The sequence below is a fragment of the Canis lupus genome, chromosome 1, assembly GCF_011100685.1.
Source record: "Canis lupus familiaris isolate Mischka breed German Shepherd chromosome 1, alternate assembly UU_Cfam_GSD_1.0, whole genome shotgun sequence".
Lineage (NCBI taxonomy): Eukaryota > Metazoa > Chordata > Mammalia > Carnivora > Canidae > Canis > Canis lupus.
In genome coordinates this window covers 102,362,493-102,390,396 of record NC_049222.1, presented here as the reverse complement: position 1 = coordinate 102,390,396, position 27,904 = coordinate 102,362,493, and the positions used below count along the sequence as shown (strand labels likewise).

The following is a 27,904-nucleotide window of genomic DNA, read 5'->3' as shown; positions in this document are numbered from 1 at the left end:
GATTATACCTTGTCATACAAATGGGAATCCAAAATTTAGTCCCTTATGCATTCACTCTTAACACATAGCCCCAGAAACTCATTCATTCATAGGGTCACACCAGCACAATCACAAATCCTGTTTCCCCCATACGTGCTGTAATATTGTGCTTTATAATAAGAAATACATTTGTTGTTTGCACCTTCCTGGCATTGAGCTCCCCAAACCCTTGGAATTTCCTAAATGATGAGAGCGTGAAGGGCGTATTTTGCTACTTAAGGAACTGGAATGCGGGAGTGTTGGTGGTGGGGGCTATCACTCCTAACCAGGTGGGCTGGTTGCTAGGGGAACCAACCAAGAGATTAGAGGGTTAGAAATTTTAGTCCCACCCCCCACTCCTGGAGGAGGAAAGGGGCTGGAAATTCAGTTCCATCACCAATGGCCAATGGCTTAATCAATCATCCCTATGTAACAAAGCTTCCATCCCAAAAAGGCGGAGTTGAGAGAGCTTCCGGGCTGGTGAACAAGCAGGGGTCCTCAAAGAGTGGAGGCTCGGAGCCCCTTCCCACGTACTTTATTTGGCCATCCCTGAGTTACATCCTTTTAGAACAACTGGTGATCCGGTGAGTAAAACATTTCTTGAGTCCTGCGCACCGCTCTTAGCCTATTAATCAAACAAGGAGGCGGGCCATCGGAGACTCTGACCTGCGGGCTGGTAATTAGCGTCTAATGTGGGAGCAGTCCTGTGGACGGTGCTTGACCTGGGGCATCTGAGCTGGCCCAGAGAGGTCATGTCAGAATCCAATATAGCCGTAGGACACCTCGCTCGTGTACAGGACTGAGGAGATTTGCTCGATGGGGAGCAAATCCACACACCGCAACAGGAATAAAAACGGAAAAATGGGGGGCGCCTGGGGACTCGGTGGTTGAGCCTCTGCCTTCGGGTCAGGTCCTGATCCTGGGGTCCTGGGATCCAGTCCCACATCGGGCTACCCACAGGGAGCCTGCTACTCCCTCAGCCTGTCTCTGCTCTCTGTGTCTCTCATGAATGAATACAATCTTAAAACACACACAAAAAAGTCTACACCACAGTCACAAACATTGGTTTCACACACACTTATGTGGGCCATACAACTCGTAACACAAATACTCAACGCTGCCGTTGTGTAAAAGCAGCCACAGACGACATACCTTGGGGTCACATACACGCAAAACAAGAGGATCACAAAAACAGTCTCACAACACAGTGACACAACCCGGGCCTCACGACGCAGACCCCCAAGCAGGAGCAGGGCGGCCACACTACACACCTTTGAGACTCCCGACCTCTGAGACTCCTGACTACCGCGCGCGCCCCGGACGCTCTGGGCCCCGACCGCACGCGGGGCGGGGCCTCCTGGGAAATGTAGGCAGCGGGCCGGGAAGGCGCAAAGGACACTGGGGGTCCTTCGGTCTACGTGGGGGCAAGTGAGATTCTAGTGCTAGTCTGGTGCAGCCTCCTTACGTGCCTCGTGCGAGTCATTTCGACTCCAGGCCGCACAGATCTCTGCCACCGCAGGCCCGGGTCCCTCAATCGCACGTCTGGGGCCTGGCCGACCAGGGCCGCAGCGCACGGCCCCCCAAAAGGCTCCGGGGGGGGGGGCGGGTTGCAGACTGAGCTCGCAGTGCGCAAGCGCGGGGCCTCTTCGGCGAGTGTGCAAGCCCGGAGGGCAGCCTACTGCGGAGGCTGGGTTTAGTCCGCGGATCACGGGAAGACAGCGCCGAGTGCATCTACGTGACTCAGAAAGAAGACACTACCGCAGTGCACGGTAGGGTCCGTGCGTGCGCCTTGCCCGGCGAGATGCGTGGAGACGTGAGGGGGCCGGGTCTCGGCGTTGCGCGCGCAGCGGCGGCCCCGGCACGGCTCTGATGTCGTGAACGTGCTTTCGAACGGCTGGGGGCCGGGGAGGGGAACGACCTCAAGCCCTGTTGGTGGGAAGATCCCGGGAGAGATGCGTGAGAGCGTGCGCGCCGCGTGGCTTTGTTTAGGGGCGGGGCCGGGAGCTCTCGGGGTCGCCAAGGGGGCGGGGCCGTGGCCGGTCTACGCGTTGCTCGCGTGAGGAGGCGGGGCCGGTAGTGGCGCCGGGGATTGTGGAGGGGAGTGCGCAGGCGCCAGGGTCTGGTGCTGCGCAGCTATCTTAGTGGGCGCCGCGGAGCCGCGACCCCTGAGGACTGAGGGGAATGTAAGTATCTGCTGTGAGATGGTGGGGTTGTGCGGCATTGGGTCGTGAGGCGGTGAGGGGTGGTGAGGTGGTGAAGGATCTGGGGGTGGTAATGGGGCTTGGGGTGGTGAGGCGGTGAGTGGTCCCGAGGTGGTGACGCAGCTCAGGGTGGTGAGGTGGTGAGGGGTCCCGGAGTGGTGAGGCGGTGAGGGGTCCCGGGGTGGTGACGCAGCTCAGGGTGGTGAGGTGGTGAGGGGTCCCGGAGTGGTGAGGCGGTGAGGGGTCCCGGGGTGGTGACGCAGCTCAGGGTGGTGAGGTGGTGAGGTGGTGAGGGGTTCCGGAGTGGTGAGGCGGTGAGGGGTCCCGGGGTGGTGACGCAGCTCAGGGTGGTGAGGTGGTGAGGGGTCCCGGAGTGGTGAGGCGGTGAGGGGTCCCGGGGTGGTGACGCAGCTCAGGGTGGTGAGGTGGTGAGGGGTTCCGGAGTGGTGAGGCGGTGAGGGGTCCCGGGGTGGTGACGCAGCTCAGGGTGGTGAGGTGGTGAGGGGTCCCGGAGTGGTGAGGCGGTGAGGGGTCCCGGGGTGGTGACGCAGCTCAGGGTGGTGAGGCGGTGAGGGGTCCCGGGGTGGTGACGCAGCTCAGGGTGGTGAGGTGGTGAGGGGTCCCGGAGTGGTGAGGCGGTGAGGGGTCCCGGGGTGGTGACGCAGCTCAGGGTGGTGAGGTGGTGAGGGGTTCCGGAGTGGTGAGGCGGTGAGGGGTCCCGGGGTGGTGACGCAGTCGGGGTGGTGAGGCGGTGAGGGGTCCCGGAGTGGTGAGGCGGTGAGGGGTCCTGAGGTGGTGACGCAGCTCAGGGTGGTGAGGTGGTGAGGGGTTCCGGAGTGGTGAGGCGGTGAGAGGTCCCGGGGTGGTGACGCAGCTCAGGGTGGTGAGGTGGTGAGGGGTCCCGGAGTGGTGAGGCGGTGAGGGGTCCCGGGGTGGTGACGCAGCTCAGGGTGGTGAGGTGGTGAGGGGTCCCGGAGTGGTGAGGCGGTGAGGGGTCCCGGGGTGGTGACGCAGCTCAGGGTGGTGAGGTGGTGAGGGGTCCCGGGGTGGTGACGCAGCACGGGGTCGTGAGGCGGTGAGAGGTCCCGGGGCGGTGTGGGCTTCAGCCCACGACCGTGGGTGATGAGAAGGAAGGCAGCGATGAGAGGGAGGGAGGGCGGGCAACGGCGGGCACCCCAGCGAGCGAGAAGTAAGGGGGTGACACGGGTGAGACACCCAGGGCAGAGCTGGTTGGTGCGGTGGGTCATGGTGCTGGGGGTCGCGTGTCCCCTACCTGGGCGGAGGCGGGGGCGTGGTGGTGAATGCTAAGGCAACATTTGTCTTAGAACCTGAGATGAGGGTACGACCTCCCCCAGTGCAACAGCGGTGCCCCAGCAGGCCAGACGGCCTTAGTGTGCATTTAGAGGGCCGGCAAGGCCCACCGTGGCCTCTGGGACCTATGGCTGCGGAGGGCTGCAGGAACCATCACTCACTAATCTTGAGAGTTCAGGAGAGGTTTCTGAAACCTGCCCCTCCCTTCACTCCCCAAACGGGGGTTGGTAGCCCTACTGATCCTAGGCTTGTGGCCAGTGTTAAGTAGAACAGTGCCTGACGCAAGAAAGCAACACATAAATGAATGCGTAATTATTAAATAATGACCCCCAGGATCTCACACCCACTTAGTAAAAGCTAGGGGAAGAAAAGCAGAAGTTGAGCCCAGAGTAAAACGTTTCAGGTCAACATATAATCCTGAAGTCTAGGCTGGAGGAGCTTAGGTTCAGAATTTTCTGGTCAGAGTCCTGAGGGGGCAGTAGTTGGTTGTGGGAGGGGAGACAAGGAGTACAGGGTCTTCCAGGATGAAGATGTCCCTAGGAAACCTGTGGGGTGAATAACCTGGGTTGGGAAGTAGTAGCTGGGCCCCAGGGTGGGAAGTATTTTGCAATAACACAGGGATCTGGAGATGTTTCTGTGTCTAGACCAGGGTTTCTCATTCTTTGCATTGTGAATACTTTGGGCCAGATAATTTTTTGTTGTGTGTATATGGTGGGCAGGGGCTGCCCTCATATTGTAAGATGTTTAGAATTATCCATGGTTTCTATACACCAAATGGCCGTAGCATACCCTCCCCCCACAACTGTGAAACTAGAAATGTTTCCACGTATTGTCAGGTGTACCCTGGAGGGCAAAATCACCCCAGTTGAGAATCACTGGCGTATAGAGCTTTGATAAGGGCACACTATGGACTATACGAAGGTGTGAGTATGGGGAGGAGAGTAAAGGGGCTGGAGGAAAGAGGTAATAAAGGGATGATCTCTAGATGAAAAGAAAGAGTGTGTTGTGCAGGTTGGGTAGGTTCTGAGAGGCTTCACTCATTTTGTAGTGTAACGGTCTGCAATGGTTCAGGCACTGTGCTTAACTGACAAGACAGAGATTACGACTCATCTGGAGTTTGCATTTGATAGGAAGACAATTCAGTTCATATTAAGCGGTCATAAGTATTTTGAGAAATAAGGCGGAGTGAAGGGATTATGAATTAAGAACGGGATCAACACCCAGGCTTCCCATCTCATTTAACTCCAAAGCCAGTAATGTCCACCAGCAGTGACTTGGTGTCCTTTGACTGGGAATCCAAGAGTTTGGTTTTGAGCTTACCACAGACTTTTCTTCTTCAGCACTGAGGTTTAAGTTTCAGCAGAGGGAGGTCAGATCTTCAGCCCTACTCCCTGAGGCTCATAGAGACTGGTGGAATGGTTCTTTTTAAAAAAAAAAAAAATTTTATTGATTTATTCATGAGAGACACACAGAGAGAGACAGAGACATAGGCAGAGGGAGAGGCAGGCTCCATGCAGGGAGTCTGATGTGGGACCTGATCCTGGGACTCCAGGATCACACCTTGGGCTGAAGGCAGGCACTAAACTGCTGAGCCACCCAGGCTGCCCTGGTGGAATGGTTCCAAACTATGGCTTCCTGGAGCACCAGAGTGGCAGTCAGTTGAGTGTCTGACCCCACTCCCAGGGTCCTGGGTTCTTGGGATTGAGCTCCCCACCCCCACCCCCATCAGGCTCCCTGCTTAGCAGGGCGGCTGCTTTTCCCTCTCCTGGCCCTCCTCCCTCTCATGTGTAGAGGTGCTTGTGCTTTCTCTGTCTCTTAAGTAGATAAATCTTAATAAAATAAACTATGGCTTTTATTTATTCTTTAAAGATTTTATTTATTTGAAAAAGAGTGCACCCCCTGGCACCCACGAGCTGGGGATGGGGGGCGAGCTGGGGATGGGGGGCGGAGGGCAGAGACAGAAGGAGAAGCAGACACCTCGCTGAGCAGGGAGCTTGACATGGGGCTTGATCCCACAACCCTGGGATCATGGCCTGAGCAAAGGCAGACGCTTAACTAACTGAGTCACCCAGGCACTCCATCAACTTGGAAATCTTTTTAAAAAAATGTCCAGGGACAGCTGGGTAGCTCAGTTGGTTAAGTGTCTGATTCTTGATCTCAACTCAGGTGTTGATTGTGGAGCTGTGAGTTCAAACCCTGAGTTGGGTTCCACACTGGATGCGGAGCCTACTTTAAAACATTCCAGGCTTGGTCCCCAGAGATTTTGATCTGCCATCCGGCTCGGTCATTGGTATGTATTAAAAAACTCCTGAGACATTCTTTTTTTTTTTTTTTTTTTTTTTTTTTAAGGTTTTATTTATTTATTCATGAGAGACACAGGCAGAGGGAGAAGCAGGCTCCATGCAGGGAACTCAATATGGGACTCAATCCCGGGTCTCCAGGATCAGGCCCTGGGCTGAAGGCAGGCACTAAACCGCTGAGCTACCGGAGCTGCCCTCCTGAGACGTTCTAAAGTATATACAAGGTTGAGAGCTTTAGCTCTGAGAGCTGGATTGAGGAATAAGGTAAATTAATTTGGTAGAGGGAGGGGAGGGTTATGAGTGACCAGTGCTTTCAGTATTTTGTCTAAGGCAGTCTTGAAAGCTGTGCTTTCCTGCAATAAGGATATTCCTAGCTCCGTCCTCTGAATGAGATCTATTACCATGTAAAGCAGAGAAACATCAGGGCTCACATCACATTCAAAGCCCGTGTTTCCTGTTATAGTTGGATTTGCGTCTTTAAGGAAAATGTCTTCAATATTCTTGGCCTTTGAGGCTGGCAGGTTCAGAGTAGGGATGATCTTCAAATATTTGACAGATGGTACAGCAAAATCAAACTTTGAAAGGAAGCAGCGAGACTGTACATTAATTGACTGGTTCTCAAGTACTTTGAGAGTTGACTGAGTTCTCAAGTACTCAGTGCTCAGCTGCAATAATCAGTTCTACTTGAGGAGAAAGGAAAAGCCATGGGATGTACTTACCTGATAAATAGTTTAAAATATGTTTATATTAACACAAACATCCCCCCAGGGTCACAGAAATGTTGGGGCTGAGAGGAAGGAACCTAGTTGTCTTCCTCTGAGGGGAGGCATGACCACTCCCAGTACATCTTTGAAACTTGTTTCCATCCAGATTTTTGCTGTGCTCACTTTAGTATGAGGAATTTAGCTTTGTGTTAAATTTATCTGTCTGTCTGTCTGTCTATCTATTTATCTATTTAGTGTTGAATTTAAATGGCAGAGCCCTTTTCTCACACTATGTTGGAGATTTAGAAGACAGGCCAGGCATACAGCTCTAGCCTGAGGTAGTATGAGATTCATGCTATTTTATTTGTGTTGTTTTGAAGAGGTAGTTACTATGCATGAAACACAAGTGCCAAAGTGTAGATAAGGAAAACTGAGTTTCGAGTTTCCTTTCCCATGCCAAGTGACCCAGTTCCCTTCTTCAGAGACAATCAGTGCTACCAACTTCTTGATTATTTTTCCAGAACTTGTCTGCCTTTTCACACTCATGTATTGGTTTTCTTTACTTTTTTCTTTTTTTCTAATATTTTATTTATTTATTCCTGAGAGACACACACAGAGAGGCACAGATACAGGCAGAGGGAGAAGCCGGCTCCACGTAGGGGAGCCCGACGTGGGACTCGATCCAGGGTCTCCAAGATCACACCCTGGGCTGAAGGCAGCGCGAAGCCGCTGAGCCACCTGGGCTGTCCCATGAATTGGTTTTCCATGTTTCCTTTTTCCTAAGTTTTCCTCTACCCTTTCTTTTATCATTACACCACATCATGGAGATCATTTCATACAATGCCGGTAGAGTAGGTTTCTCAACTTTGGCACAGTTGATGTTTGGACCAGATTGTTCTTTGCTTTGGGGGGGTAGGGTTTGCTATCCTCTGGAAGGTAGGGTGTTGAACAGCATCCTGGCCTCTACCCACTAAAAGCCAGGAACACCCCCCCACCCCCGTTATGACAACCACAAATGTCCTCCAACATTGCAGGTGTCCCCTGGGTGCAAAGTTGCCCCCAGTGAAGAAGCACTGAAGTAGTGCTACTTTGTTCCTTTTAAGTTCTACATGGTGTCCCATTGTGTGTACATAACACTCAGCCATTTTCCTATTGGTGAGCATTTTGGTTATCTCCATTCTCTTGATAACTTATATTTGGTAAGCACTGGCACTGCTCTAAGCTTGTTACCTGTTTTCACACTTAATCATCCTAACAATCCTGTGAAGTCATTGTTATTTGCCCCATTTGGCAATTGAGGAAGCTGAGGCCTAGAGAAGAGGACATGAGAGGTCACTCAGACAAGGGTAACAGAGTTGGAAGTTGAACCCAGGCAGCTTCCAGGTTCATGCCATTCAGTGTAGGACTCTACTACCCCTGCCTACAAGCCTTGCCACAATGAATACCTTTGTGTTTCATTTTATCCACATGCAAGGATTTCCAAAGACAAATACCAGAAATGAGGTTTACTGTGTTAGAGGGTGTGTGTCCTTCCAATTTTCACAGATTGCCAAATTACCCTCCACTGAGGTTGTGCTAATTTCTTTCCTGCCTGCAGTATATGAGAATTCTACTCACAGCCTTCTGAATGGGTCTCAGGCTTCCTTGGTCCTTTGGGCTTCTTTTTAAGATTTTATTTATTTATTCATTAGAAACACACACACACAGAGGGGGGGCGGGGGCAGAGACATAGGCAGAGGGAGAAGCAGGCTCCACACAGGGAGCCTGATGTGGGACTCGATCCTGGGACTCCAGGATCACGCCCTGGGCTGAAGGCAGGCGCTAAACTGCTGAGCCACCCAGGCATCCCCTTCTTTGGTCCTTTGGATGCTTGGTGTATACTGAAAAAAAAAAAAAAAAGGATAAGGAAGGTGAGAAATTAGTGTGTGCCTCTGGCTGAAGATAGCTCTTGTAAAGGTAGTTCATATACACTTCCTAACAGCTAAGGATGAGGTAGATTTTCTTTACCCTAAAATTGGCAGAGGCAAGTTCTTTGTTTGTTTTGGTTTTTTTATTCATTCATGAGAGACATACGGAGAGGCAGAGACACAGGTGGAGGGAGAAGCAGGCTCCCTGCAGGGAACCCAATGCAGGACTCCATCCCAGGACCCTAGGATCATGACCTGAACCGAAGGCAGATGCTTAGCCATTGAGTGACCCAGGTGCCCTGGCAGAAGCAAGTTTTTTTTTTTTTTAATTTTTTAAAAATTTATTTATTTATGATAGTCACAGAGAGAGAGAGAGGGGCAGAGACACAGCCAGAGGGAGAAGCAGGCTCCATGCACCGGGAGCCCGATGTGGGATTCGATCCCAGGTCTCCAGGATCGTGCCCTGGGCCAAAGGCAGGCGCCAAACCGCTGCGCCACCCAGGGATCCCCCAGAAGCAAGTTTTGAATCCAGAATTATCTGATATCAAACTGCCGTTCTTTCCTCCCCAGCAGTGCTGAGTTCCTCAGAAAAAAAAAATTGTGGGCAGGAATTGTGCTTTTCTAATTGGGGTGCATGGCTGAGTACAGTTACAAGAAATCACAGGACGGACAGGGTACCATTTGTTGCAATAATCTATTCTACCTGAGGAATCGGAAAGCGAAAGCCATGGGATGTACTTATCTGATAAATAGTTTAAAATATGATGTTTATATTGACACAAGCTCAGATTTATTAAGATACAGGATGCCAAAGGCATGTGGATGTTTCAAAATGAAACAGAACCAACCAGCAGAAGTTTTCTGTAGTGAAGAAGCTGCATTGGGTTATGCCCAGACCACAGAACTAGGCATTACCTCTATAGTTTGGAGATACTAGTTAAGCAGATGCTACAGATCACCCAGCATACCCCTGCCTTGGAATCTAATGCAGAGAGAATTCAGGCATCACAAGACTCTGGGTAGGCCCCTTTGGCTCCATTTTCTGGAGGAGGGCAGCCTTGCTTACTTAGCACAGTCACAGAATGGAAGGCCAGGCCACTTAGTCTGTCACTGAGCCACAACTCTTCACCTTAATGTCCTGTGCTGTAAATCTCCCCAAGTCCTGTGGCCATTCTGATAGAACAATGGTTTATGTCTCATAACCATGGTTATGTACTGATGTCTTTTAGACCCTGCCATAGAGGACAGTGGGGGTACTTCCTGTGTAGAGTCCTGTCTCATACCAGGAGGGCAGATTGTGCTACATGTCGATAGGGGCTGAAACCTATAAGCAGGCCCATGTTGAGGTTTCCGTTTTCATTCTCAAAATGAAAAATGTTAGCCCCAGGTGGTCAGTTTGCTTTATTTTTTTTTGTTTGTTTGTTTGTTTGTTTGTTTGTTTGTTTTTATGATAGTCACAGAGAGAGAGAGAGAGAGTCAGAGACACAGGCAGAGGGAGAAGCAGGCTCCACGTACCGGGAGCCCGACGTGGGATTCGATCCCAGGTCTCCAGGATCGCGCCCTGGGCCAAAGGCAGGCGCCAAACCGCTGCGCCACCCAGGGATCCCCTCAGTTTGCTTTAAAGGTGAAAAGAGTTCATGTATTCATTTAAAATATTTAGTACAGGGGATCCCTGGGTGGCTCAGCAGTTTAGCGCCTGCCTTTGGCCCAGGGTGCGATCCTGGAGTCCCGGGATCGAGTCCCGCGTCGGGCTCCCGGCGTGGAGCCTGCTTCTCCCTCCTCCTGTGTCTCTGCCCCTCTCTATCATAAATAAATAAATAAATCTTTAAAAAAATACTTAGTACATCCCACATTCTTGTACTTACTAACTAGGAGGTGGTGATGTCACCCAGGGATGAGTGTATTCAACATACACACCTGAGTACTTCCCCAGAGCAAGTGGACAGCACAGTGATTCAGCCTTCTCCAGACTCTCAGCCCATAACACTGGCCCCTCCCCCACTCTAACAAAAACAGTGATGATAAATACAGCTCTCCTTACTTGAGCACTGACCATGATATTGGTATCCCACACAATGAACTGCATCCAGGTTGAAGAGGCCCCCCTGCCCCAACCAATGGGGCCAGGATGGCTTCTTTTTTTTTTTTTTTTTTTTTTTTAAAGATTTTATTTATTTATTCATGATAGTCACACACAGAGAGAGAGAGAGGCAGAGACACAGGCAGAGGGAGAAGCAGGCTCCATGCACCGGGAGCCCGACGTGGGATTCAATCCCGGGTCTCCAGGATCGCGCCCTAGGCCAAAGGCAGGCGCCAAACTGCTGCGCCACCCAGGGATCCCAGGATGGCTTCTTGAAGTGAAGGCACTGATATAGGGCACTTGGAGACAGACTGTAGCACCAAACAGAAAAAACAAGTTACATAGTGTTTTGGGAAGAACTCAGTCTTCCCCTGTGTGTGTGTGTGTGTGTGTGTCCTTAACTCTCACAGTGCTGCAGCATGACACTTCTGGCGCAGGTGTGTGGATTTTTTCTGTGAGGCAATTTTGCAGCACCAACTGGCTGTCCTACAGTGTAACTTAATTCTGACCCTATCTCCCTGGATAGAGTGCCAGATCTCACAGGTTTATGACTCAGGTCCTTGAGATTGGCCTTCCACTTCACAGACCAATCACAATAGTAGGTCCCCAGGCTACCCACACCTTCTGTCCAACTTTGCTACAAATCAGAGGTTCCTGTGACCTTCTTCTCAAGATTTGTTAGAGTAGCTCATCAAACTCGGAAACATTTGCCCTTTTATTAAAGGCTATAATGAAGAATCTAGATTAACAGTCTCATGAAGAGCTACATAGGTAAGTTACATAGATGAGGTCTGGGAGGATACCAAGTGCAGGAGTTTCTGTCCCTGTGGAACTGGGTTGTGCTACCCTCCAGTGTGGATGTCTTTATCAGCCTGGAAGTTCTCGAAACCCCATTGTGTAGGAATTTTATGGAGGCTTCATTTTGTAAGCATGATCAGACATTAATTGCAGATTCTCTTTTGGAAGATGGCAGAGTAAGCCTGAAAATTTCAAGCTTCTGCTCATGACTTGGTCTTTCTGGTGACCAGGCCCTGTCCAGGAGACCACCCAGAGTCACTTCATTAGAACAACAGACATTTCTAGTGTTCTTTTTTTTTTTTTTTTTTTTTTTTTTTTTTTTTTTTTTTTTTTTTTTTTTTTTTTAAATTTTTTTTTTATTTATTTATTCATGATAGTCACAGAGAGAGAGAGAGAGGCAGAGACACAGGCAGAGGGAGAAGCAGGCTCCATGCACCGGGAGCCCGACGTGGGATTCGATCCCGGGTCTCCAGGATCATGCCCCGGGCCAAAGGCAGGCGCCAAACCGCTGCGCCACCCAGGGATCCCTCTAGTGTTCTTATCACTTAAGAATTTACAAGGGTTTTAGGAGTTCTGTGCTACCAAGGAAGGGGGCAGAGACCAATATACTCTTTATATTATCTTTTTTATTCTCTTAAACCTAGAGCATTAGTGATGAGAGCTATGGAGAAAAGAGAAGTCAAGGCTAGACAAGGGAGACTGGGAGTGATAGGAGGGTGGAAGGCAGGTTTGTAGTGTTATTAGAAAGGTTACAGTAAAACTGGCAGAGAAGTGAGATTGGAGCATAGAGCAAAAGGAGTGGGGAACTGAGGTCGGGCTGTTCTAGCACGTTCTGAGGCCAGCAAGAAGGACTGCACAAGGAAGGAGAGAGATGGAGGACCTGAGTTTAACTTCTATTAATCCTCACAACAACTCCAGTAGTTCTGTATTCTCATTTAATAGAGGAGGAAACTGGCATAGAGGTTAACTAACATGCCCATGGTAACACAGCTAATGAAAATAGTCATCACACCCAGGTGGTCGGACTCCAGAGTGATATGTTTATTTACTTATTTTTTAAAGATTATTTATTGGGATGCCTGTGGGGCTTAGCGGTTTAGCTTCTGCCTTGGACCCAGGGCGGGATCCGGGATCAAGTCCCACATTGGGCTCCTTGCAGGGAGCCTGCTTCTTCCTCTGCCTGTGTCTCTGCCTCTCTTTCTCTCTCTGTGTCTCTCATGAATAAATAAATAAAATCTTTAAAAAATAATAAAGATTATTTTAGAAGTGAGAGCAAGTACACAAGAACTCAGGGGGAGGGGAAAGCATCTCAAGCAGATTCCCTGCTGAATGTGGATTCTAACACAGGGCTCCATCTCAGGACTCTCGGATCATGACCTGAGCCGAAATCAAAAGTGGTATGTTTAATACAGCCCTTACCTCTGACCCAGAGGGTTATCAGGGTATCTGGGTCAACATCAGCTTGAATACGGGCTCTGCCACTTCCTGCCCTATAGCCTTGGGCAAGTGATCCCTACTTCTCTGTGCTTTATATTACTCATCTGGAAATGGTGTCAGTGAGAGTACCTGCCCCACCAGGGTAGGAGTGAAGATTCAATTGTTACCTTCATAAAGTGGTACCTAGCATGTTTAAGCACTCGGTATTTATTCATTTTAGTATTAATCTTAGTATTATTACTTTGCTTTTCTCTTTGTAAAGAGAGAAGCATGATAAACCAAATGTTCTTCTGGCTGGGTTCCTTTGTATAGTAAAAGGTCATTTTAGGACTTGCATTTTGAATCAAAACATACCCATTATCAATCTCCAAACTTTTTTCTTTTTAAAAAGATTTGTTTATTTATGAGAGACACAGAAGGCAGAGACATAGGTAGAGGGAGGAGCAGCCACCGTACAGGGAGCCTGACGTGGGACTCGATCCTGGAACTCCAGGATCACGCCCTGAGCTGAAGGCAGATGCTCAACTGCTGAGCCACCCAGGCGTCCCTCAAATTCTGAACTCAGTTATGACTTTGGGTTTCATATATCCTCCCTAACTGCACCCTTAAGGGAGAAAAAAAGAACAGCTGTAGAGAGAAGCATTCATATTTCCATTTTCCAGACTGTGCTGCTATATACCTTTTTCATAGAAAAGTCACCAAAAATTTTTTATGAAATATTTACTATTGTTAGCACTGGAGTGGGTTGAAGGCATTCTTTAGAGGTATGTGCTGAGCCATTTAGGCATGAACTTTGATCATGTCTATAACTTTGAAATGATTTCAGAAAAAAGGAAAATATTAACATTTGGTGAAAGGTAATGAGGTGTTCATTATACTGTTCTTTTCTCTAGATTTCAAATTTTTTCAAAAGGGAATATATAAAGTATACTCCGATTTCTGCCTTTTCTAGACCCTGACCTTTTCCAAAAGACAAGTTTAGAGAGCTTGGAGTGACTGTCAGCAAAAGTGTTTCTCTGTAAGATGATATTGGCATAAAATGTGGTTACACTCCACCCCAATTTCAGCATGCCAGGAAGCATTCTGGACTGTTGTTGATTCAGTCAGCCAGTATTTCTTGAGCACTGCACTGTGCCAGGCACATTCTCAATTCCCAGGAGAACAGTGAAACAGTCTAAAAGTGCTTGCTTTCATGAAGCCCCTGTCAAGGTGTGGGAGATTGTCCCACACAAACAAAAATGTAAATAAGCCTTTCTCGGGAGGCAGGTTGTGGTGTGAAGAAAATGCAGCAATAGAATGGTGTAGACTCTAGTATAAAGCAGTGTGGTCCTGTGGAAGTGTAATGCAAGACATAGATTTTAAATTTCTAGCAGCTGTATTGAAAAAAGTGAAAATAACAATCATTGCAGTTAATTTCAGCACATTTTATTTAATTTAGTGTATCCTAAATACCAGCTTATGGTCAGTATAAACAATTATCAATTAGGTATTTTATATTTTTTTTTTAAATCTTTTTTTTTTTTTTTTTTTTTAGATTTTATTTATTTATTGAATGAGAGAAAGAGAGAGAGAGAGAGAGAGAGAGAGAATGGCTGGGACACAGGCAGAGGGAGAAGCAGGCTCCATGCAGGGAACCTGACGTGGGACTCGATCCCCGATCTCCAGGATCACACCCCAGGCTGCAGGCGGCGCTAAACCGCTGCGCCACCGGGGCTGCCCTATATTTTTTTCATACTAAGTTTTTTAAATCTGTGTTTTGCACGTGTAGTACACCTCAGTTCAGACGCTTTATTAAATCTCTTCATTTCTTGAAGATTTTATTTATTTATCTGACAGCACAAGCAGGGAGAGCAGCAAAGGGAGAAGGAGAAACAGACTTCTTGCTGAGCAGAGAGCCTGACTCAGGCCTCGATACCAGGACCTGGGGATCATGACCTGAGCCAAAGGCAGACCCTTAAGCAACAACTGAGCCACCCAGGCATCCCTTGATCTATATTTAAATTTCATAAAACTTATCATTGGAAAAGTAGATTCACAAACTCAGTTGTTTCAAATATTCTTCAAAGTTTTACATTAACTAAATCAAGGATTAGTTTTTAATTTAGGTTAATAAAACAATTCACTGATTTTAATATTTAATTATGTCTTTTTTTTAAGGTTTTATTTTATTCATGAGAGAGAGACAGAGACATAGGCAGAGAGAGAAGCAGGCTCCATGCAGAGAGCCTGATGTGGGACTCGATCCCAGGACCCCAGGATCATCCCTGGGGCTGAAGGCAGACACTCAACTGCTGAGCCACCCAGGCATCCCAAATTATGACTTTAGTAATAAATCAGTTGAAGCTAAATAACACTAGACACTCAGTTGCGCTAGCCCTATTTCCAGAACTCACTTGTCACCTGTAGCTAATGGCATGCATATAGAGCAGCATACGTGCAGAGTGACTCAGTGATAGAGGGGCCTAATCCACCCCACTGAATTTCCCTGCTGGATTTACACATACCTGCCTAGTGAGTTCCCTCTTCAGCTCTCGCATCCCCTCCACTTCTTATCAGTCATACACATTTTATTCACCACATAGCCGCCCAACAAATTTTATTAAATGTCAAGTCAGGTAGGTATGTCACTCCTCAGACTCCTGCTCCCTCAGTGATGTCTTATCACACTTAGGTTCAGTTCCAAACTGCTCGTGACCCCCTTCATGATGTGGCCCTCCTGATTTAAGCCATCTCACAGACCACCACTCCCCACCTTACTTGTTCTACTTCAGCACACCATTCACTCTATCCATATACCAAGCACACACCTGCTGCAGGGTCTTTGTACCTTTTGTACCTCTACCCAGAATGCTTTTCCCCAAGTGCCTCATACTTGCACTACATTCAAACCTGAACTCAATGTTGCATCCTCTGAGAGGCCTCCCTCAACCATCCCATCATTCCACCCTCTGCTCTGATCCTTTTTTTTTTTTTTAAGCAGTGATCTCAGCTGACCCCCCCCCTTTTTTTTTAAGATTTTTATTCGAGAGAGAGAGAGAGAGAGAGAGGCAGAGACAAAGGCAGAGGGAGAAGCAAGCTCCATGCAGACAGCGCGATGTGGGACCCAATACTGGGACTCCAGGATCATGCCCTGGGCCGAAGGCGGTGCAAAACCGCTGAGCAACCCAGGGATCCCATAACTGACACTTTTTCTATATAAACTTGCTATCCCTGTTGGGATGTAAGGTACAGGGTTGCTGGTCCTTCTTTGTGGTAAATCTGCTCTTTGCCCAGCACCTGGGACATTACCTGGCACATAGTAGACACAACAAATGCTTGTCAAATGGATGAATAGGTGTCTTCATGTTTCATTTGCCGCCTGATCTAGAGCCTTTTGTGATCTTGGGAGCAGATAACATTGGCCATTGCCCCTTCCTGACCCTGAGAAGGGGCAGAAATGTTGCAGATGTCCTGACCTTTCTCGATGTGTATCTGTGTACCTGTGTGTATGTGTGCATGCATGTGCATGTGTGACCAGGATGAAGGAGCAGGGGATTATTATCCTAGAGACTCCAGGACCACCTAAAAGGCCCTGTCATCCTCATGACTTCTCTTCTCCCACAGCCCCACCTTCTCAGCACTCTGCCCTTCTTCAAGTTTGGACTCTCAAGGGGGAGGAAAGGATGCCTGCTGCACGAGGGAAGTCCAAGTCCAAGGTAAATAGTGATTCTTCTTGGAAGGAAGTTCCATCTTGTAAGATAGGGGCCATTGCTTTCTTTCCATGGAAATTCTGCCTGACGGAATCCCATCCAAGACCTGGTCTGTTTCCTCCCATCACCGTGAAAGGTAGGAACATGAGAAGAACTCTAGGAACCCATGTAACCACTCAGCGCTCTCTCCTTTTTTTCTGTGTGCACATGGCCACTGACCTATTTGTTTAGTATCTCCAGAGTGTTTGACTGGGCTGCTCCCTAGAAGGAAGAGGAGAGCCACTGTGATTTCTCAAGGTAGACGTGAGTGCCTACATGGGATCTGCTGAGGCAGAGGAGGACTTGAGGTTGTGCTCTAAAGTTAATCTGTCAATGTCTCTATTTTTACTTGTACAACGCATATTTACAAGAAGGAAATTTGGTTTTTTAAGAGACCCATATAACCCTGTATTTAGGTTGGGTTAATTGGAACCAGGCCAGTGAGTCAACCTTCTGTTAAAAAACCTGCGTCACCACTTTAGATGATGAAGTGATTTTCTAAAATAAATATCTTGAACACAATTTCTGTACCAAACAGTTTTGTCCTCTTAAGTTATGTGTTCCCTGTCACTGCTATAACAAATTTCCACAAACTTGGCTGCTCAGAACAGCATGTATTTATGGCTCATAGTTCGTGGGTCAGAATCAGGCACAGTGCATGGCTGGGTCCTCTGCTTTGGGTCTCACAAGGCTGAAAAAAGGTATTAGCTGGGTGTGTGGTCACGTCTGAGGCTCTTTCTTTCTTTTTTTTTTTAAAGTCTTTTAAATTCATTCATGAGAGACACAGAGAGAGAGAGAGAAGCAGAGACACAGGCAGAGGGAGAAGTGGGCTCCATCCAGGGAGCACGATGTGGGACTCGATCTTGGGACTCCAGGATTACGCCCTGGGCCGAAGGCAGGCGCTAAACCGCTGAGCCACCCAGGGATCCCCATCTGAGGCTCTTCTAAACTGTTTATTAGCATATTCAGTTTCTTCTGCTTTCCATGTGGCCCTCTTCCATCTTCAATCCAGCAGTAGCAGGTCAAATCAGGCTTCCAATATCTTTTTTTTTTTTTCAGGCTTCCAATATCTTGACTTCTCTTTCCACTCTCCTCTTCCAGTAGGGGAAAATTTTTCCACTGTTACGGGCTTCTGTGATTACATCACCCACCTACAAAATCTAGGATAATCTTCCCATTTAATGTCAAGTGATCAGTAACCTTAATTACATCTACAAAGAACCTTTGGCCCTGTGTAGTTGAGTCACGTGCTCTTTAGAGAGTATGAACTTAAGCATGAATCAGAAGTCGGGCTGCCCAGATTGAACTCTAGCTCCTCCATTCACTAGTTGTGGACTTTCCGTACATCATTTCCCCTCTCTGGGCATCTCATTTCCTCATCTGTAACATTACTGTGATTCTCTTAGCAGTGCCCCAGCCAGGTCACTGGCTCACATGAGTCAGTACCTGTAGAGTGCTTAGAAAAATGGCTTTTGTCAATGCCCAGTAAATCCAAGTTGATAATGCTTTCTATGGGACATTGTCCTTAATTAATAGCTATATCATATCGTATTGTGTTGTATTTATTTTATTTTATATACCTGTTTGTCCTGGCCTCAGAACCTCAAATGTTTCTGAAGAGATTCCTGGCACCATAGATTTCTGGTATTTGGGACAAGTTCCTTGTTGTCTCCAGCCGAGGGAAAGTAAGCCTGTGGTGAAAAGACATGTGATCTTCTATTTCAGGTGCCAGTGACATTTGGGGATTTGGCCATCTACTTCTCCCAGGAGGAGTGGGAATGGCTGAGCCCCATTCAGAAGGATCTGTATGAAGATGTCATGTTGGAGAACTACCAGAACCTGGTCTCTCTCGGTAAGGCTCTCTCTCCGTAATCCACAACCAACCCTTTGTGGGACAGAAATCAGCCTAGTTAGGAAAATAGAAGCCACTGCAGCTTTGTTTAAATATTTTATTTATTCATGAGAGACACAGAGAGAGAGAGGCAGAGACATAGGCAGAGGGAGAATTAGGCTCCCTGCGGGGAGCCCGATGCAGGACTTGATTCCAGGACCCCAGGATCACAACCTGAGCCAAAGGCAGATGCTCAGCCACTGAGCCTCCCAGGTGCCCCTGTGGTCTGATTTTTCAAGAGAATAGTTGGTTTGTAGAGTTAGAAATGAGCAATTGTAGAGTTAGAAATGAACAATTCAGCGCACTGTAATTGAACTTTCATCTTCCTCCTCCACTGCCTGCCCTTCATACCCTTTGTACTCCCTTTGTGCTCATAAACCCTCATTCCCGTTGACATGGGGCTTGGCTCTGTGGCATGCATATCATGTTCAGTTCTGTTGTTTTTCCTGAATGCAGGACTTTCCTTTCGGAGGCCAAATGTGATCACCTTATTGGAGAAAGGGAAAGCACCTTGGGTGGTGGAGCCAGTGAGGAAACGCCGGGGCTTGGGTGAGTGACAGAGAACCAAGGTTTACATGTTGCTATTGTTTGTTTCTAAGAGCACTCTCTATCTTGAGAAGGCAACCTCTTAAAGATGTTTGCAAGCTGCCGCTTTCCCTGCCTTAAAGGCCACAGGCCTGTGATGAAAATTCTGGTCTCTTTCAGTGTGAGCTCCTAGAAGGAAAATAACCAACATTTAATAAACCCTCTACTAGGTACCAGACAAACTTCTAAGTACAGGTTCCTCCCAGTCCTATAAGGTAGGTACTATTATTATTCCTGTTTTGTATATGAGGACACCAAAAATCAGAGTTCAATAACTTGTCTAAGGTAACCCAGATAGGAAGTGGCAGCAGAGCTAGGTTTGAACCCCAGCTTCTTGTCTCAGAAGCTCAGCTCTTAATGCCCTTATGATGTACCTATCATATTCCCTGCTTCAGCATTTTCCTTCAGAGAAAGCATATTCCAATTCTCTCATGATAGCATTGATAATGTTCAAACATGCATCATTTTCTTCATTCTTTAAAAAAAAAATGAAAATATTTTCCATTACTGTTCATTTTGACTACTTTCCAAGAACTCATTCCCTTTTCTGATAGATTTCTCTTTATTTTACTTACTTACTTAACAGTTCTATGAGTGTTTTTTTGTTTTGTTTTGTTTTTTTAAGATTTTATTTATTCATGAGACACACAGAGAGAGGCAGAGCGAGAAGCAGGCCCCATGCAAGGATCCTGACGTGGGACTCGATTCTGGGACTCCAGGATCACGCCCCGGCAGAAGGCAGGTGCTAAACTGCTGAGCCACCCAGGGATCCCTACGAGTGGTTTTTTTTTGTTGTTGTTGTTTTGTGTTTTTTTTTTGTTTTGTTTTTTTGTTTTTTTTACATTTTTAAATTTATTTTTGATAGTCACAGAGAGAGAGAGAGAGAGAAGCAGAGACACAGGCAGAGGGAGAAGCAGGCTCCATGTACCGGGAGCCTGACGTGGGATTCGATCCCGGGTCTCCAGGATCGCGCCCTGGGCCAAAGGCAGGCGCCAAACCGCTGCGCCACCCAGGGATCCCTTGTTTTGTTTGTTTTTTAAGTGGGGTCCACACCTAGTGGCTTGATTTTAGAACCCTGAGATCAAAAGAGCTAGACACTTAACAGACTGAGCCACCTAGGCACCCCTGAATTTTTTTAATTGTAAAAAATTCATAACATTGAATTTATCATCTTAACCATTTTTAAATGTATAATTAAGTGTGCAACAGATATCCAGAACTCTTCCACCTTGTCATAACTTATGAAATTACACTCACTAAACACTAATATTCCTCCTCTCTTCCACCTGGTCCTTGTTAACCACCTTTCTTTGTATTTCTCTGATTTTGATTACCCATGGATACTTTATATGAAAGGAATCAAAGAGTATTTGTCCCCTTTTTTTCAATATAATTCAGGTAATTAACATATAATGTATTACTGGTTTCAGAGGTAGAGATCAGTAATTTAACAGTCTTATATAATATCCAGCAATCATTACATGCCCTACTTAATGTCCATCATCCACTTACCCCATCCCCCCTCTACTCTCCCCCACTCCAGCGAGTATTTGTCCTTTTGTAATCTTTTTTTTTTCCTGAGTGCTCGTTCCTTGAGGTTCATCCATGTTGTAGCATGTGCCAGGATTTTTTTTTAAGGCTGCATAATATTTCATTGTATATATCATATTTTCCTTATCTATCAATAGATATTTGGGTTGTTTTGCTTCTTGGCTGCTATGAATAATGCAATAATCAACATGGGAGTACAGATGTATTTAAGATCCTAATTTCAGTTTTTCTGGATATATATCCAGAGGTGGGACTGCTGGATCATATGATAGTTCTGTTTTTTATTATCTATGGAACCTCCATACTGTTTTCCATTTGTCGTTTCCACCAAGAGTATACAAGTGTTTCGACTTCTTGTCAAGTTGTCTTTTTTTTTTTTTTTATAGTGGCCATCCTTATGGATGTGAGATGATATTGTGGGTTTGATTTGTATTTCCCTAATGATTAATGATATTGAGCATATTTACATATGTTTATTGGCCATGTGTCTATCTTCCTTGGAGAAGTGTCTATTCAAGTGCTTTGCCCAGTTTTAAAAATAGGGCTGTTGGGCAGCTCTGGTGGCTCAGTGGTTTAGCGCCGCCTTCAGCCCAGGGTGTGACCCTGGAGACTCAGGATTGAGTCCCATGTCAGGCTCCCTGCATGGAGCCTGCTTCTCCTCTGCCTGTGTCTCTGCCTCTCTCTTTCTCTCTCTCTCTGTGTCTCTCATGAATAAATAAATAAAATCTTTAAAAAAAAAATTCAGGGATCCCTGGGTGGCGCAGCTATTTGGCGCCTGCCTTTGGCCCAGGGCGGGATCCTGGAGACCCGGGATCGAATCCCATATCGGGCTCCTGGTGCATGGAGCCTGCTTCTCCCTCTGCCTGTGTCTCCTCCTCTCTCTCTCTCTCTCTCTCTGTGACTATCATAAATAAATAAAAAATTTAAAAAAAAAAAAAAGAGGAAAAAAAATTCATCAGAGATATTGGCCTGTAGTTTCCTTTTCTTGTGTTGTCTTTGTCTGATTTTGGTATTAAGGTAATGGTGGCCTCATATAATGAATTAGCAAGTATTCTCTCTGCTTCTATCCTCTGAAAAAGATGATAAAAAATTGGTATGGTTTCTTATTTAAATTTTTGGTAGAATTTACTAGCAGATGAATCTAGGCCTGGTGCTTTCTGTTTTGGAAGTTATTGATTATTGGTTTAATTTCTTGGATACATAAGGCCTATTCACATTGTCTATCATGTGACTTTTGGAAGACTGTTCAACAAAGTGTTTTCTTTCATCTAGATTTTCAGATTTATGGGCAAAGAAATTGTAATTTTCCTTTATTCTTTTAATTTCCATGAAATACATATTTCTGTCCTAATTTTTATTTCTAACAATAATTTGTGTCAGAATTCTCTTTTTTCTTAGCTTATCAACTTTTTTTTTTTTTAATTTTTTTTTATTTATTTATGATAGTCACACACAGAGAGAGAGAGAGAGAGGCAGAGACACAGGCAGAGGGAGAAGCAGGCTCCATGCACTGGGAGCCCGACGTGGGATTCGATCCCGGGTCTCCAAGATCGCGCCCTGGGCCAAAGGCAGGCGCCAAACAGCTGCGCCACCCAGGGATCCCTAGCTTATCAACTTTAATGACTTTGAAAGAACCAGCTTTTGATTTTGTTGTACTTTTCTATTTCTTGTTTTCAATTTCAGTGATTTCAGTTTATTTTTTCTGCTTATTTTGGATTTAATTAGCTTTTTCTGATTTCCTAAGAGGGGATCTTAGATTACCAATTTTAGATCTTTGTTCCTTTTTAACATGCATATAGTGCTACAGACTTGTCTATAAGCACTGGTTCCGATGCATCCCACAAATTCTGATGTTATGTTTTATTTTCATTGCGTTTAAAATATTTAAAAATTTCTTTTGTGATTTCACACTTATTTAGAAATGTACTATTTAACTTTCAAGTAGCTAGGGATTTTCTAGTGATTGATCTTTTTTTTAAGGATTTTATTTATTTATTTAAATAGGAGAGAGAGAGCGTGCACAAGTAGGGGGAGAGGCAGAGGGAGGGAGAAGCAGACTCCTTGCTGAGCAGGGAGCCCAATGTGGGGCTCAATCCCAGGACCCAGGTCATGACCTGAGCAAAAGGCAGACACTTGACTGACTCAGCCACCCAGATACCCCTCCAGTCATCTTTTGTTAACTGATTTCTAGTTTAATTTCACTGTGGTCTGAGAGCATTGTGTGATTTCTATTATTTGTTAAGGTGTGTTTTTAAGGCCCAGAATGTGGTCCACTTAGTGAATGTTATATGTGAGCTTGAGAACGATGTGACCTCTGCGATTGTTGGATGAAATAGTCTATAGATGTCAGTTATATCCAGTTGAAAGAAGGTATGGTTGAGTTCTACTAACTGATTTTCTGCTTCCTGGATCTGTTCATTTATGAGAGAGGGATGTTGAAGTGTCTTAAATATGATAGTGGATTCATATATTTCTCCTTGCGGTTTTATCAGTTTTTGTCTCTTATTATTTCATGTTTTGTTGCTTGACATATACCCATTAAGAATTTATAGCTTCTGAAGAATTGATTCCTTTGTCATTATGTAATGCCTCATTTTATCCATGGTAACTTCTTTTTTTTTTTTTTTTTTTTTTTCCCATGGTAACTTCTGTGCTTTTAAAAGTCTGCTCTGTCCAGAATTAATAGAGTTACTCCTGTTCTCTTGTTAGCATGGTCTATTTTTCTGCATTTACTTTTAATCTGTGTCTTTATATCTAGCATGAGTTTCTTAGAGACAACACATACTTGGGCCATGGTTCTTAATTCACTCTGAATAAAATCAAATTCAATCTCTTTTGATTGGTTTAGGCTTTTGATTGACATTCAAAGTGATTATTGATATATTTGGATGATATTTACTATATATAAAGTAAATATTTTATTTGATGTCTTTATTCCTGTTTTTGTTTGTCTTCCACTCTTTTTCTGGTTATTGTGATTTTACTTTTTTGTTTGTGGTTTTAAAAGAAGATTTATATGATTCTATTTTCTGTTCTTCCTTATATCATATGTGTGTGTGTGTGTGTGTGTGTGTGTATGCGCACATACTTTTTTTTTTACATGGTTGCCCTAGAATTTACACTATATGTTTGCAGCTAATCCAAGTCCACTTTCAGATAACACTATACCACTTTATGGGTAGTGTGAGTACCTTACAATAACAAAATAATGCTGATTCCTTCCTCACCTGTATCACTGCTATCATTCACTTAATTTATATATAAAATACATGTAAGCAAGCATATATATATATATATATATTTACGTGTATACATCAAATAAATATATAAGCATACACAATTGAATACATTGTTGCTGTTATTTTGAACAAACTGTTAAGTCAATTAAGAAGAAAAATGGTTTTTTTGCCTTAGTTTTCGGTGCTGTTGCGTTAGGGCGTGGGGAGGGGGAGGGGATGGGAGGGAGGAGTGAGTGGAGGGGTGGGGAGGAGGGGCGGGAGGGTAGGGGGCGGGGAGGCGAGGGAGGAGGAGGTGGGATGGTGATTTGAGGTCGTGATAGGTATGTTTTCTTCTTTCTTTCTTTCTTTCTTTCCCCCTCCCCTCCCTCCCTCCCTCCCTCCCTCCCTCCCTCCCTCCCTCCCATTATTTATGTATTCATTAGAGACACAGAGAGGCAGAGAAAGAAGCAGGTTCCACGCAGGGAGCCTGATGTGGGACTTGATCCTGGGACTCCAGGATCATGCCCTAGGCCGAAGGCAGATGCTTAACCACTGAGCCACCCAGGCATCCCTACTTATTCTTTCTTTATTGCTTTTCCCTTCTCTATATAGATCCAAGTTTCTGATGTATTAGTTTCCTTCTAACAGACCTCTTTTAACATTTCTTGCAAGGCAGGGCTACTGGCAACAAATACTCCCTGCAGGGAGCCTGATTTTCCCTCTGCCTATGTCTCTGCCTCTCTCATAAATAAATAAAATCATTGAAAAAAGATTTTTTTTTTTTTTTTTTTAACGATAGTCACACACACAGAGAGAGAGGGAGAGAGGCAGAGACACAGGCAGAGGGAGAAGCAGGCTCCATGCACCAGGAGCCCGACGTGGGATTCGATCCCGGGTCTCCAGGATCGCGCCCTGGGCCAAAGGCCGGCGCTAAACCACTGCGCCACCCAGGGATCCCGAAAAAAGATTTTATTTGAGAGAGAAAAAGAGAAAGAGACCAAGCATGAGTAGGGGGGAGGGGCAAGGGGAGAGGGAGAAACAGGGTCCCTACTGAGCTCGGAGCTGGATGTGGGGCTCCATCCCAGGACCCTGGGATCACTAGCTGAGCTGAAGGTAGACGCTTAACTGACTGAGCCATCCAGGCGCCCCTGCTTTCTGGTTTTCATAAGGATTCTGTTGATTGAATCCTTTAGCCCACAGAATTTTTCTTCAGCTATGTGGAATCTACTAATAAGGCCATTCAAGGCATTTCTTTATTTCTGTTAGTGTCTTTTATCTAATGTTTTGTTTTGATTCTTAGGTTTCCATCTCTTGCTTACATTGCCCATCTGTTCTAATATGCTGTGTACTTTATCTATTAGAGCTCTTAACATATTAGTTTTAAATTTCTGGTCTGGTAATTCCAGCATCCCTGCCATATCTGAGTCTGGTTTTGATGCTTGCTCTGTCTTTTCAAATTGTGTTTTTTGCCTTTTGGTATGCCTGTATTTTTTTTATTTTTATTTTTTTTTTTTAAGATTTTATCTATTCATGAGAGAGAGAGAGAAGCAGGCTCCATGCAGGGAACCTGACGTGGGCCTTGCTTCCGGTTCTCCAGGATCACATCCTGGGCTGAAGGCGGCACTAAACCACTGAGCCACCGGGGCTGCCAAGATTTCTTAAATTCTAATTATTAAATATTTCTATAAAGTCCTTACTATGATAAAATTATACTGACTGTCGTTATTGTTATTATGTATGGTAATGGTTATTATTATTATCATTGATAATGACTGCACAGAAACTTCAGTTTTCAGCATAGAAAAACAAATACTGAATTTCTTGCTATCTTTCAGACTCAGGGTTTAAATGTGAGACCAAGAAGTTACCTCCAAATCTGGGCATCAAATCTGGGCAAAGTATCTATCAGAAACAAGTGTCTGCATCACAAAACATTCCCACAGGAAAGAGAAGCTGCAAGAAAAGTTCAGTCCCGATAAAACCCAAGAAGGTGCATTCAGGGAAGAAATCTTTAAAATGTAGTGACTGTGGGAAAACCTTTGGTCAGAGTTTATCCCTTCAACTTCATCAGAAATCTCATACTGGAGAGAAGCCTTATGAATGCAGCAATTGTAGAAAAGCTTTCAGGCAGATCTCCTCCCTCATTCTTCATCAGAAAATTCACAATGGAAGGAAAAGCTATGAATGTGATAAGTGTGGAGAAAGCTTCATTCAAAGAACATCTCTTATTCTACATGGGAAAGTTCATAATGGAAAGGAAACTTTAGACTGTGGGAAGCCTTTGAGTCAGTGCCCACCTCTCACTGTGGGCCAGAAAATTAATTTTGTTGAGAACATCCACCAGTGTGGAAAGTGTGGGAAAGACTTCATTCGGATGTCATCCCTTTTACTACATAGGAAAATTCACAGTGGAAAGAAAATACACAAATGCAATAAATGTGGGAGAGGCTTCAATAAGAAATCAGCCCTTGTTATACATAAAAGAATTCATACTGGAGAGAAAACCCATGAAAGTAAGAAGGCTATAAGTCTGATTCCACAGCAGAAAATTTATCATTTAGAGAATCCTTATAAATGCAGAGAATGTGGAAAATCCTTTAATAGGATTTCATCCATTATGCTTCATCAGAGATGTCACATGTCAAAGAAACCCTACAAATGTGATAAATGTGAGAAGGTCTTCAGGCGGCATTCAACTCTAATTCTACATCTAAGAATTCATAATGGAGAGAAACTGTATAGATGCAGTAAATGTGAGAAGGTTTGTAATCGGCATTCATCCCTTATTCTACATCAGAAAGTTCATACAAGGAAAAAGAAATTGTTTGAATGTAAGGAATGTGGGAAGATGTTTTCTGGAACTGCCAACCTTAAAATACATCAGAATATTCATTCTGAAGAGAAACCCTTCAAATGCAATAAATGTAGTAAAGTTTTTGGCCGTCAGTCATTTCTTATTGAACATCAGAGAATTCATACTGGAGAAAAACCCTATCAGTGTGAGGAATGTGGAAAAGCCTTTAGTCATCGAATATCTCTTACTCGACATAAGAGAATTCATACTGAAGACAGACCCTATGAATGTGATCAATGTGGGAAGGCCTTCAGCCAGAGTGCACACCTTGCCCAACATGAAAGAATTCACACTGGAGAAAAACCATATATGTGCAAAACATGTGGGAAGGCCTTTAGTCAACGCACATCCCTTATTCTACATGAAAGAAGTCATACTGGAGAGAAACCATATGAATGTAATGAATGTGGGAAGGCATTTAGCAGTGGCTCGGATCTTATTCGGCATCAGAGAAGTCATTCTTCAGAGAAACCATATGAATGTAGTAAATGTGGGAAGGCATATAGTCGGAGTTCATCCCTGATCCGACATCAGAATACACATTCTGAAGAAAAAGCCTAAGTTTTTTAATATGTGAAAGCATAGAGTGAGGCTGTCAAAGTAGCAGAGACCAAGGCATGGAAAATGCATTTGTCTATAAGATAAATTTTGTAAAAATGGGACCACTTGATAATGTGCCTCATTTTGAAAGCCAAAGAACAAAAGTCACTGGTGACTTTGACCAGATGATTTGTAATCAGTGAGGCAGTGACTTTATCATAGATCTTAAGTTGAAAGTAGTAAGGTCAGACAGTTGGAGCACTCATTTTTAATGAAGACCACTCTTCACTTGATAAGAATTACTGATGTTTTATTTCCATTGTAATTTAAAGGTATTTCATTAGTCACATAAAACAAGGTACATCTGCTAAGTCCGTATTTGTAGATGGGTCTTTGAGCCTGGTTTAAGGTCACATGAAGAAAGAGTTTGAGGTTGTCCCTTAGGACTGGAACTATCACATATAAGAGATTTCTTGGGCAAACCAGTGTGCTGCTTCCAGCTGACAGAAAATTATGGCTGAGAAAAAAGAGTGAGTCTTGAAGTAGATAAAGGTTTCACTCATAAATGTGTGAATCATTACCATATTGTTTCCATATGAAGATATATGATGTTCGTTGTGTGTAAAATCTAACAAGCCTGTGATGGGCTATTGGGAAAGGAAACCAGGATATACTGAAGAATGAGAACTTAAAAGCAGGGAAAAATTATTTGTTACTGTTTTGTTTGAAAATAAATGTGTTTATATTTATATGAATAAACATTGGTATTTTCATGTAAGAA

At 45.1% G+C, this 27,904-nt stretch overlaps 1 protein-coding gene and 1 long non-coding RNA gene across 6 annotated transcripts in view; one reads left to right on the top strand and one right to left on the bottom strand.

Annotated features, from left to right (window-relative positions):
- Positions 1-1,483, bottom strand: part of LOC119870892 — a 3,361-nt gene extending 1,878 nt beyond the window's left edge. The window contains exon 1 of the long non-coding RNA XR_005354436.1: positions 1,290-1,483. This is a non-coding gene — a long non-coding RNA (uncharacterized LOC119870892). The remainder of the gene's footprint in view (positions 1-1,289) is intronic.
- On the top strand, positions 575-27,904 carry ZNF667 (zinc finger protein 667). Of its 5 annotated transcripts, XM_038527614.1 has the most exons (6): positions 2,059-2,201; positions 5,697-5,820; positions 16,360-16,451; positions 18,210-18,336; positions 18,832-18,924; positions 25,565-27,904. In XM_038527614.1, exons 3-6 carry the CDS (start codon positions 16,419-16,421, stop codon positions 27,142-27,144), a joined length of 1,833 nt encoding a protein of 610 aa, XP_038383542.1. In that variant the 5' UTR covers positions 2,059-2,201; positions 5,697-5,820; positions 16,360-16,418; the 3' UTR covers positions 27,145-27,904. The 5 variants fall into 5 exon arrangements, with proteins under 5 accessions (XP_038383545.1, XP_038383543.1, XP_038383541.1 ...); XM_038527617.1 differs by lacking the exons at positions 2,059-2,201; positions 5,697-5,820 and adding an exon at positions 575-602; XM_038527615.1 differs by lacking the exons at positions 2,059-2,201; positions 5,697-5,820 and adding an exon at positions 1,655-1,787.